General features: G+C 35.0%; 1 protein-coding gene across 1 annotated transcript in view; it reads left to right on the forward strand.

Annotated features, from left to right (window-relative positions):
- Positions 1-1,253: 1,253 nt before the first annotated feature.
- The window catches only part of PPFIA2 (PTPRF interacting protein alpha 2), a 333,148-nt gene continuing 321,185 nt past the window's right edge, over positions 1,254-13,216 (forward strand). Inside the window, exon 1 of the mRNA XM_050915641.1 lies at positions 1,254-1,502. Within this exon, the coding sequence (XP_050771598.1) occupies positions 1,254-1,502 (249 nt within the window). The remainder of the gene's footprint in view (positions 1,503-13,216) is intronic.

The following is a 13,216-nucleotide window of genomic DNA, read 5'->3' on the forward strand; positions in this document are numbered from 1 at the left end:
CAGTCCAGTTTTAAGAATATGTAGAGCTAGTCCATCATAGTATTGAGACTGAAATGGTGAGAATGTTACATGATGGCACACTTAACAGTGGAAGTGTGTCAACCACATGTGTTGTAGACAAAGTTCAGGTCCAGAAGGTCCATAGCAAACTCCTAAGTAAAATATTTTAACTTCCAATAGATGAACCAAAAGCATCTTGGTCCCACTTGCTGAGATAAAAGGCTTCCAATAGTTACTACAATAACAGAATTTCCAGAAATTAACCCCTAACTGTGTATAAAGTTATGTCTGCTGTATTTCTTCAGTCATACTAGAAAAACAATTTCTGATTCTTTGGGTGACTGTCATTGGGTAGATGTCATCTATTATTAACACAGTCTTTTATTTTTTAAAAACAATATGAGCTTTGAGACCTGTCATATCTTTGGGTTGTTTTTTTTTTTCCATCTGCTGAACCCAGTATCTCATACCATAAGCTTCTCCCCATACACGAACTGAGGTTTTGAGATTTACATAAGAAGCTTTATAAGTGAAGAATGGGACTAGGTGATATTATTTGCTCTGCTCAGGACTGTTTTTAGGAAACAAACAACAGTGATTCTGTCCCTGGTAATTCAATTTGCACAAGATACCACAGGGGTGGTAATTAACAGAGAGTTTCTAGTTCTTGACCTCTTACTGAACGAGCTCACTGGAGAATAATTTCCCCTGAGGGTGGGAATAACTGGATAGAAAAATAGATTAACCTGGCATTGTTAAGGCAGCATGATACTGGATCAATGGTTAGCCTGAGCTGTACTGTAGAAATGCCTAGAGCAGGACAAAATCTGGCAATTAATGGCAACTATTGACATCAATACCAACAATTCAACAATGACATTAAGTAAGAGAGAGGAGAAAATCAACGATATAGGAGACTACAATAGCAGAGGAAGTATTTTTTTTGTCATTTTAAGAGAACATTATTTGCAAAACTATTAATTTAAAATATTCTGTTACCCTCCATCTCCTTCCAGTCATTCTTCTCTCAGTTTAGGAAGCACATTCCAAGTCTTTGCTGTGTGAAATTAGTCACTGTATTTAATCCCTGTCTATCGACCATCTGATTAACATTGAAAGCACAAAGTTGAAAGAGGGAACAATGCAATAATCTACTAACTGTGTCCATATGACAGAGTTAATTCCTCTTATGAAATCCCCTAAAATGTTTTTCTACTGAAGAGCTTTTCCTTGATTTGTGTTTTTTTAAAGAAATGATGTGTGAAGTGATGCCAACGATAAACGAGGACACCCCGATGAGTCAACGGGGGTCCCAAAGCAGCGGCTCGGACTCGGATTCTCACTTTGAGCAGCTGATGGTGAACATGCTGGATGAAAGGGACCGTCTCCTTGATACTCTTCGGGAGACACAGGAAAGCTTGTCACTTGCACAGCAACGCCTACAGGATGTCATCTATGACAGAGACTCCCTCCAGCGACAGCTTAACTCAGCACTGCCTCAGGTATGTAGGTTATAAAGATTGTTTTTTACGTTCACCAATTTTCTACTTAATGCCACTTACTTTAACCCTAATCAGCATTTATTCTTTGAGGTCCAAATTCTGCTCCCGTTGAGGGTGGCTGCAGAACTCCTATTGATTTAATGGTACCTGGTTTGTCCTCTTTGGGACTTGTCTTCTCTTTGAAGTTAAGAGTAGGAGTAATGCTGTTGACTTCAAGGAGAGCAAGATGAAGGCCTGTAGCTACTGGTTCTTTTGGCTGTTGCTCTAGCATTTACAACAGATGAGAGATCATTTAAATTAAAGATCTAATGGTGGGAATGAGGAAAAATGAATTAGGATCTTTCCTACAGACTCTATTCCAGATAAGAGTTTCTAACTAGCATTACAACAAATAAAACTAGCTTATGTAGGTTAAATAAGGTACTACACAAAACCACAAAAACAACTGATACCTTAATATTTTTATTAATTTATTTTTAAATAATTACATAAATTTCATTATCTAAAATTACCTTTTTTAGGAACTGTAAAATGACTTACTTCAGTTAAAATAATAATATTATGTTATATTTCAATATTTTATATCAATATAACATTATTTTTCAATATACTAGAATTAAAAGCAAAGAGACATCTTAGTTCAGTCTGTATATTTGGCCAGAGGTTTGAAATATACCATGATTCAAAACACAGTTTTTCTCCATATTATTTTCTTTGTGTCTCCCAACCGTCACTTACTAGAGAATTTGATTGTAGCCATGAGGGTCTGGGCATACTTGCCTGGGCAAAGTTGTATACCTATTAGTGGTTAGAGAAGAAGGAAGACAAATTCAGCTGTGTGATTGGAATAAGGAGGTGGTAAGGATGAATCAAATGAGTGAGAAAGTTCTTAAAGATAGAAAAGGAAAAAGGCACCCACTGGAGTAGGGAACAGAAGCAGTTGCTTAAGGGCTAACCCCAGCAGGTTATTGGAATATCTTGGGATAGAGCTGAAAAAGAGAGAGAGACTGTAATCATTTGAAGAATAGCATTAGCAACTTCAGCATTAGCTCCGGGCAGTAAGAATGACTACACTTGGCTTGGGTCAAACAGAAAGGAGTAGCAATGATCTTGATACACAGTAAAATCAAGGGGTTTTTTTGTTTTTCTCTAATTTGTGGGCATTTGAGCTTCGTTTCCACTGGTGTCTTTTCATAGAAGAGCGTAAAAGAATAAGTGAAAGACAGCATAGATCCTTTATTCAAAGATCTATTGCTAGAAATCTGAAGAAGAGAGGAGGTTCTGCATCTGTGAACCCCCATTTGGTGTGCCACTTACTTAGAACAGACGCGCTCTCCACTCAGCCCATAGTGAGGTATTTCTGTTGAGCACTAGCAGGTGTCTAAGCCTTAATGTTTCTGTGTCTCACATAAGCAAAATTCCTGCTAAAATGCAGGAGACTAGCCAAGGAAAATAATATGCAGCATAAATGTGATACAGAGCCTAAACGAAACAGAAATTCTAAGGAACTGGATCATGATATGATTTTAATCTTTATTTCTTCTCGTAAATGTTGATGTTGTGTGTTTTTGAATGATAGCTGTACACCCCCTAAAAGTAATTGATTTGTCAGGTGAACACTTTGCACTACCATGTACCATTAAGAATGTGTATTTCAGGTAGCATTCATCCATATATATATAAGTAGAGATGTGGGTTTCCTGTATGAGAAACTGTGTGACATACTGCTTACACGTTAAAGCAGAACCAGATTTTTTTCCCATCAGTTAGGTTGTCTAGATCTTCATGTAAGTAATTCAATTCTGTAGAAATCTGTTTCTATAAGTACAGAACACTGGCCTAGTAATACAACATTCTAGTAATACAGCCTTCCAAGAAAATAACTTCCATATGACTGCCGTACTATTTAGCTTCCTTTCTGGACTTGAGGTATTCTACATAGTACTTTTATCGTTTTCTTTTTTGTTTACAGTTTTATGAATGGCAAGCTGGCATTGCTAGCTGCCTGACATATCCCTATGACAAAATGCTACCCAGTACTTTTGTCGTGGAGAGGAAGAATTCTGTGTTCACTCAATTTAAGAGAAGAATACATAAATATATGATAACTATATGATAATTATTATTTAGTTATAATGTGACATCTAATGAGTCTTGCTTTATCAGAATATCTTTCTTTTAGCTCTTGATTTCTTGAGTGGTTTTTGAAATTCAGTTATTTCTTAGCATTTAATAGTGCTTTGCATGTAGAAAGTGTGTATTGACATAGCTACATTCTGAAGCATTTTTGTTAGGACACTGCTTTTTTTTATTGTCTTAAACAGTTAAAAATATGATCTGGAAAAATCACTGCACTTTTCATAAATAGAATCTGAACAAAAAGAACCCACATGAAAACTAGGGTAATGAATGAGCCATTGAAAACTCTTGTCTTACTGGAAATAGGAAATAATTAATAACATTAAATATGAAGCTTGAGATATTAGTTAATGCTGTTACAGCTACAGCTGTTAATGCTGTAGCCAAAATGCGAAGTATGACTGTAGATGGCTCTACGTTTTTATATTGATCTATACTGCAACAGAACAATGTATAGTTAATTACATCTTTCAAATTTGAGTTTCAGAAATATAGTTGTCTTGCTAATTGCTATTGTTGAAGTAATTTTTATTTCCATTAGATTAGCAGTCTTAAGTTTATGAACATCTATGTTTAAGGAAGGAGGGAAAAAGTGAGCAGGCAATTACAGACCAGTTAGACTAAATGTAATAATAGAGAAGACTTTAAAACTTATTTTGGAGGAAAAACTAATAATAAGTCAAAAAGTTAACTTAAAAATATGACAAGGGTTTACCAAAATTATCTTTATACAGAATAACTCAACATCACTCTTTGGTACCAGAATTGTTAGACTAGGGAACTATGATATCCCTAAAATAGATATCTTTTGAAGTGGCCTCATTTAAATTACTAGTAGATGTGAAGTGAGTAAGAAGTAGTAAGATAATTAGTGAGGTAATGTCGTGGTTTAACCCCAGCTGGCAACTAAGCACCACACAGCTGCTCGCTCACTCCCCCCACCCAGTGGTATGGGGGGGACAACTGAAAAAAAGTAAAACTCGTGGGTTGAGATAAAGACAGTTTAATAGGACAGAAAGGAAGGAAAAAGAATGGTGGTAATAATAATAAAAGAATGACAATAATAATACTAAAAGAATTAGAATATACAAAACAAGTGATGCACAATGCAATTGCTCACCACTCACCGACCAATGCCCAGTTAGTTCCTGAGCGGGGATCCACCCCTCCCAGCCAACTGCCCCCAGTTTATATACTGGGCATGATGTCATATGGTATGGAATATTCCCTTTGGCCAGTTTGGGTCAGCTGTCCTGGCTGTGTCCCCTCCCAACTCCTTGTGCCCCTCCAGCCTTCTTGCTGGCTGGGCATGAGAAGCTGAAAAATTATTGACTTAGTATAAACACTGCTTAGCAACAACTAAAAACATCAGTGTGTTATCAACATTATTTTCCTACTAAATCCAAAACATAACACTATACCAGCTACTAGGAAGAAAATTAACTCTATCCTAGCTGAAACGAGGACAGATAAGTAATAAAAGAGAGAGAGGAAAAATTTTCACTTACAGTAGACATGGACAGGATGGAAGGAGGCTAGTAGTAGTAGTTGATTAAGAATGTGTTTTGGGATCAATTTTTGTTAATTTCAGCACAAGAAGGAGGAGCATGCTAGTGGAAATTTTAGATGACAAAATGGAGTTGAACAGTCAACTAAGGGAATGAGTATGATAGTACACAAGAACAAGAGTAACAGAGGTGGGATGATATTGCACAGTACAAAGATGAGGGCCCTATATCTAGCAGTTAATAACAAAAAAATTATGTTCTGACCTTTTAGGTAGCAGTAGTAGAGAGGGAAAATATACAATGGTTGTAGGCAGCTAATGGGAGGTGGGTGTAAAAAAGGCGAATATCATTCTGAAATGTATTATGTAAGAGATTTCTATTGGAAGTAGGTTAAGTATTAATGCAGTTAAACCAAGGGGTGGTTTGAACCTTATTGTCTGGGGTTTGGCTCAGTAGTGATTGAAAGCCAACCTCAAGTTAGAAGAGATTCAGAAAAAGACTGCTAGAGCAAAGAGGCAATAACATCTTCTGCATGAAAAGACTAATTGAAGTTTTCTTACTTCTGGAGAAAACTGAGTTGAGAGACAATATGAGTGATTCCATAAATTTTCTTGGAGAGGCAGGAAGATGCAGCGACTAGGTAAAGATGAAAGAAATGGTTTAAGGAAAAAATAATGTTGATGGAGGAAAAAAATGAATATAGGGTACCATGAATAAAGATACATCATTTATCAGAAGAAGATCTTGAATTATCAAGGAATGAGATTCAGAATACATCTTTCTTAGACAAAGACAGAGTGAAAACCCCAAACTTTTCAAGATGAAGCTGGTGTGAAAGACATATATCATGGTACCTTTGGTTAACCTCTGAACTTGACCCAGAACACCCCTTCCTGTTCCTTATTTCAGACTTTACTGTGGAGAGATTCTACTTTGTGTGGGATCATTCACACAAAGAATGAAACATGAGTCTGAATATTTTTACTAAAACTATTAGAATTACATGATAGTACAGTTAAGTTGAGAAGTGTTCTGTGCCTAGTAGGTCTTCTGATATTAAGAATCTAGTTCACAAGGGGTCTTGTTTATTCTTCCCAAAGCTGCCGGTTGACAGCGGAAGCCTCTAAGGAAAGTGTATTTGGGTCTGCACTGCATGTTCCCTTACAACAGGAATTTATTGTATTTAGGTCATGACTCCTGAGTCCAGAAAAAAAAAAAAAATTGCTAAATACAATACAACTCTACTGTAATGGGGAAGCATAGGATCTAAGTACTTAACAGTATGTTTTTATTTTATTGGAGTAAAACTAGGTCTTTTACTGTAGCATAGAAAAGTGCTCTACTAAAAAGGTTAGTAACTGTAGTTAGAAACTGTAATTCCTGTTTTGAGTGGTAAGAAGAGGAAAATGTTCAGTTACAACTTTCTCAAACAAATTTCACCATAATCTTCTCTAAGCTAAATTGGCTAGAAAATGTCACCTATATTAGTTGCCTTGTAAACAAACATTGAAAAAATACAATTTATGTCATTGTAAGACTTAAAATGAATCATAAGAATCATAAGAGTTATAATAACTATAAATGTCCTCTGATAAACAGTGCTGAACTAGGCTTGTTTTATGGTTTTATTGTTTCTTTTAGTCTTTCAAAAATAAGTTTCAAGATATGTAAGATGCTGAGGTATTATTTATATGAAGATGTTCATAGGTCATCACTCTCTAGTCAAATATGTGTATTTTGTTCATTAATAATGTACTTGCTCAGTGATTTACTTAGAAATTAATCTAATATTCACAGAATCACAGAATGGTTGAGGTTGGAAGGGACCTCTGGAGGTCACCTTGTCCAACCCTTCTGCTCCAGCAGGATTACTAAGAACAGGCTGTCCAGATGGCTTTTGAATATCTCTGAGGGTAGACTCCACAACCTCTCTGGGCAACCTGTGCCAGTGCTCAGTCACCCTTAGAGTAAAAAGTGTTTCTTGATGTTCAGAGGGAACCCCCTGTGTTTCAGGTTGTGCCCATTGCCTCTTGAATACTTTATTACCAGAAACAGGGATAACAATGTGGCCCAGGCCTGTGCCTGTGCGAGGTGATAAAGTAGAACAACTTTGCGAGCACTTTATAAGACTTTAAGATGCTGAAATGGATCCTGATGATTGTCAAAGTCAGGACAATTTCTCTTATAATTGTCAGTCTCTTTCTCCTGTCCTGCACTGGGAATTTAGCTAGACATCACTGGGCTCGTTATTAAAGGATTGATGAAAATGTGTAAGATCTTTTCACTCTGATGAGTGAGTTACTTTCAGTTTGAATCTGGACTAATAACAGAATTATATTGTGGGTGATTCTGAGAAAATAAATTCCAAATTAAATTTTCAAATACAATGGTTTGATTTTCAACTTGAATGTTTATATAATTTAAATAAAAATATTAAATTCTTTTAAAGTCCTTTGCATGAAAATAAAATATTGAAACTTTATAATTTTTTTTACTTTAATATTAAAAGTCAATGATATTGCAACAATTTTTTGGAATTTTTGTGATTATTTCATAAAATCAGCTTTTTAAAATTTTACGTGTTGCTAAAGAGTTTTTACACTTCAGAGTCCAACAGAGCTTAGAGAAATGCTGTTGCGACGCTGAAAAGCCTGTGATAATCACAATTTGAAAGCAAACTTCCTAGGTGAAATATTGTTCCAATTGAAAATGGTAGATCATGACCTGCATTCATTGGCTAGTGCTTTGATATTTACAGTAACACATTGATTTTGTTCAGTCTTTGAATAAAAAATCTAGTTTTAGAGAAAAGTCATAGAGGATGGAAATGTCATACCATCACTGACATTGCTGTAGTTATGCTGATGTTTTCAAGTGTGTAAAAGACGTTGGTACATAGTTTTTGTTACTTTAAAGAATACATAAAATATCTAATTCTTTATTTACCAAATCTTCCATTTGTGTGTTTTGATCTCCTTTACTGGGCAGTTGCTGAATTTTTGTAAAGAAGGTTTAAATTCTGATTTCACTGAGCATTTATGTTAGCAGGTTTTTTTTTTTTTTACATGGCTATAACTCTTTTCATGTTCTGATGATCAGAATCTGCACCTGTGCTATGTCTTTTATAGTTCTGTCTGGATATAGACAGTAGAATTGTTTGGCTTGTGGGACTGCAATGCTAAAAAGAATCCTTTGATATCCCCTAGTACCCCATAGATTTCAGCTAAACTGTAATTGTTAGCTACAATATTTCAGTAATAAAATCAGTAATAGAAATATACTGGTAATCATTAAGGTTTTATTTCATCTAATAAGATACCACTTATTTAGAAATGCTTACTGGAGGCACGATAGAAGAGAAAATCCAAAGAGGGAAATGTAATGACCTTGTTTTATTGAACCAATTTATGTAATTTGATCAATATTAAGCTTTAGTAGGATTGCGATTAGATAATTTTGTTGATAGTCTTGCAGTTTCTTCCAATACTGATGAACAATGAATGTTTTACTGCCAAGGACAAGAAAGGTATAGGAAGACAACAGTAAGTCAGTAGGGCCTTATTCTGAGGTTGTATTTTCTATTTAAATGTGTGTGCATATAGTGCATAGATACAAAATAGTGACATACATACAGATACATATAGTGACATAGATACAAAAATAAAATAGCCCACCAGAAAAAAATAAACAAATTTTTAAATAATTGAAAATAAATTTTGTTCATTTAAGATTGGACACTTGCTAAGCAGTTTCACGTATTTGCTGTTTGGGTAGAAATAATAGTTTGACCCACAGTATGGTTCTTAAAATAGCTCTTGTTCTTGTGATGAAGATGGAATAATGGCTTTTCTCCCCATTTTATTTCTCTCTGGCTATGCTGAAGAACATAGAGTGCCAATGGCATCCTGTATATTTGAATGAATCATCAGTACTTTTTTTGAAGTACTAAAAACCTTCTCTTGTGCAAAGGGCTTTTGTAAGGTCTCCATCAATTTTCTTTATATTGCAAGATAAAATATTTTTTCTCACATTTCCACAGAATAATTTAAAAATAATTCCAAGAAGTGAAATGGAGATCCTATCCCATGTGTCTGAGGTAGAAGTTCCAAGTTTCTGTCTCAGAAGTCCAGGGAGGCACTCAGTATTGATGCGTAAAAATTAAAGCTTAATCCAGTGCTTGTTGCTCTCGCTGGATTTCCACTGTCTTAGAGAACAGTTGTTCAGGCTACTAAATAAAAATGTCGTCTTTTTCAGGTGTTCTGAACCCATGCAGTTCCCACTAAAGTCAGCGCAAGTAGCAAGTCTTTGTGACTGCCAAAATCAGTTTAGATTGCTAAATATGAACATAAATATTTTCATAAACAAATTGGAATGATGCTTTTTCTGCTAGTTATCTTAACTGTTTATCTCAAGATATGAATATTAAGGGAAGCATATTGATGTGTATGCAAAAGACTAGATATTAAACATAACTATTAATAGTTTAAATATAGAGGTAAGTACATTTTGTTAAAGGATTTAAATGTATGATGGAGAGACAAAGCATCTGGAATTCAAAGGAAACTTGGCATTATTAAGTTACAAAGGTTTATGTGGAACACAGTGCTGAAATATTAGTTGTGTCCAACCTTAGAAACATTTAGGAAAGATCTAAGTGTTACCTTCCTCAGTTACTTACGGAACATGTATACATGGCTGTTCTTTTTCTACATAAAAGCAAATAGATGTTGTTTGCATAGTATTAAATACCAATTTTATTATGGTTGACGACTCCTAACTAATATAATCTGTCAAAACACAGACTGGCTGTATCAGTGGTGTAAGTAGGACAATGCTTTAGCTGGCTCCTCTCTAGACTGTCTTTTTTTTAAACTGCCAGTGTATTCCCAACAGAGCACGATCATAGGTATACTGGTACATACAAGTAATTACTTGAATTCTTTTCAAGTATGAGTTTATTTCCTTGCTCTTGTGAAGTTCTGTCTATTCAGTAGCATATTGCAAATATTTATAAGCAGGAGATTTTCTCTTAAAAGCTATGGACTTTGTAATAAATACTCAATGACTGAAGAAGACTGATGTGACAGTCCAGCAGAAGAAAAAGCTGGGATATGAGAAAAAAGACAGAAACATAAATATTTAGAGTAGGAGGAGCATGTGGTGAATGCCTGAAGCTAGCAACAAGACTATGTACTCCTGTTTCACTCTGTATCTGCTTCATAAACATTGCTATCAATTATTTTAGCTTGAACCAAGCACATCAACTGCTACATAACTATTGATGGCTCATTATCTGAATGCTCATAAAGACGTATGACTGAATATGAGATAAAAATACAATGGTGTTGGTCCACAGAATAGAGCAGAGATGGTTATCCAGGTCCTTATAAATGAAGCTGTTGCCATGAAAATTGTAGACACCATAGTTTTCATAACAGCTATAGTCGTAACAGCTGTAGTCGTGCCTGTCAATGTTTAAGAGGCATTTGGACAATGGCCTTAATAATATGATTTAAATTGGTCAGCCCTGAAGCGGTCAGACAGTTGGACTAGATGATTGTTGTAGGTCCCTTCCAACTGAAGTAGTCTATTCTGTTCTATGGTGAGTAAAAAGTGGAAAAAATAAAGCAATTGTATAAAGCTTAGCTCTGATGGGATACTCTTTGCTCATGTCCTTGAAAGTGGATGGTAGAGGCTCAGACATCATCCAAGAACAGCACATCAAGACAAAAATGTAGCTTCTTGAAAATACATATTTCTTCCTTAATGATTTCTCTATTAAAAGCAAAGAAAATGCAGAATATTTAAGAATCAGCTTTTAGAAGTGTCTTATTCAGGCTGTCTTCTATATTAACAAATATTTGCCTATACTAACAAATATTTGCTCAAAAACATAAAATTATGTTAGGGACATGATTTTTTCTAAAGTACACGTAATTTAGCTCTCACTGGTCTGTGGAGTTTTCCTGTTGACTCTGAAGAAAACAGGTTTTCTTGTATTGTTGAATGTGTATCTTTCACATGATCCCCGGGAATCTGAACTTCTATGGATAGAAGTTAAGGGCCAGGTAGAGCAGTAACCTTATTTTATATATTACAACATTTCTACAGTCTACTCAAGAATCTGCTCCAAATCATCATTTGCTGAGTATATCTTATCCTTTAAGTATGTTTTTTTCCTAGTTAGGATCAGATTTTTTTTTTTTTTTTAAATTATTGTTGGTCTACTGCATTCTTTACCATGTATGAGTTCTAAAAAAACCCCAATTATACTGTGAAAGTCAATTTGTTATGACAGTCAATCATCTGCCAAAACAGATAATATTAAATAAATCTTGGAGACCTACAGTGAGGTCCTCTGTTGTAGGTTGGTTTATTTGAAATTATGAAGTAACCAAAATTACAGATTTGTTTTTTCCCATATGGGTTTTTTTTCCTAAGCAGAAGGGAGCATAATGATAAATAAAGGGAAGGAGTAATAATGAAAAGGTAATGAACAAGTAGATAAACCATACTTCTGCATCAAAGTGATAGAACTCAATAAGAAAGATAGAGTGAAAGACAGTCTGCACAGCAAGTAAAGCCCTAGGCCAGAGTTCATGGAAGGCAGTATGTAAGTTTTTCCATTTATTTCAATCAGTGATAGAACTAGTCCTTAAAGAGCAAGTAGTTAGGGAGCAAGCTGAGCGAAGGGGCAGAGAGGCTGCGAATCTGTTTGCATAATTTTTTCACTAGCTGTTTGACATTGAAGTTACATCCATTATCAAATAATTGCATTACACATTTAAACAAGTGCACACAATAAAAAACAACCCTGCAGTTTTATAAGGAGAAATTCATCCCCTACCTTGGAACAACCTTCCTGTCTGTGATTCCTTTGGAGACTGATCTTCTGCCTGAATACCCCCCCACACGTTTACAGTTTCATGGGTTATCCGGAGGACTGGGCACATGCATGAGAATGCAGTGCTTCTTGAAATGCATGCAGCTACTTCTGGAGTTCTTTGGACGGTTTTAGACATATCCTAGTCAGTTAGGGAAGAAATATGCAGGGGCTTCTGGAAAACATTTTGGTTGGGCATGATGGGGCTTCTAGAAGATGTTTTGGTTGGGCAAGACCATTTGTGATTGTTAATTTTTAGCTTGCCTGGCTAAGCAAATGTGAATATTTGCACTGTGTCCACATCAAAACTGCTCCTTGACATTCTCACTGTCAAAACAAGGCTCATAAGAGTATTTGAGTCTGTGGTGCAAAATTCTGATTTTTGTATTTTTTTCTGTTATAAAGACAAATACTGTATAGGCATTGAACACTGAGATAAATCCTACATTCAGAAAATAGATTTTCTGATCTCCTGAAAAAAAAGTTACTCTTTCTTTGGTACTAATGAATAAAAGTGCCATCTGGACAAATGTGATTTGGAGATGGAATTTGAAGATTATATTTATACACTAAGTTTGTGTATTATACTTCCTTTGCTTAATAATATCAAATCCTGCATTGACAATGGAAATAATGAATACCCAAGACACTAAGAAGTGCTGAACACATTTGCAATGTTTTCTTTTCTAAAAGGTGAAGAATAAATACTGTCTCACATAATTGGCACGTAAGCACGTTGTTGTACATCTTTGGTCAAAGAAGTGTAGAAGACAGTACTTCTGAAATAATGAACGCTAGATAGATGTAATTGCCTCTATTCAAGTAATTTGTCATTAGCATTAAAATCTTGGTATCAGAAGTATTCCAAGAAAAAATGAAATATTTTAAAATAGAGAATTTCTTACTGTTCAGTAATTTATAGACATTCATATCAGATCCAGATACCTGACTATTATTTGAGTTGCTGTTTATATCTGCTATAAACTAACACAAATTTTGTCAGCCAAAACATATTTAAAATTCTAACACTGTATATGTAGAGAATAAATCAATTGACTTGTCCCATTTCTTTATCCTGTTTTATTGAATATTCAACTAAGTTCTGTGTCTCATTTCCCTTTCCATCTACTCTACTTAGGCTCTTAGCTATAATACAAATTTAACTGTATAACTCCTGTATTAAG

This window comes from Gymnogyps californianus, chromosome 1, assembly GCF_018139145.2.
Source record: "Gymnogyps californianus isolate 813 chromosome 1, ASM1813914v2, whole genome shotgun sequence".
NCBI lineage: Eukaryota > Metazoa > Chordata > Aves > Accipitriformes > Cathartidae > Gymnogyps > Gymnogyps californianus.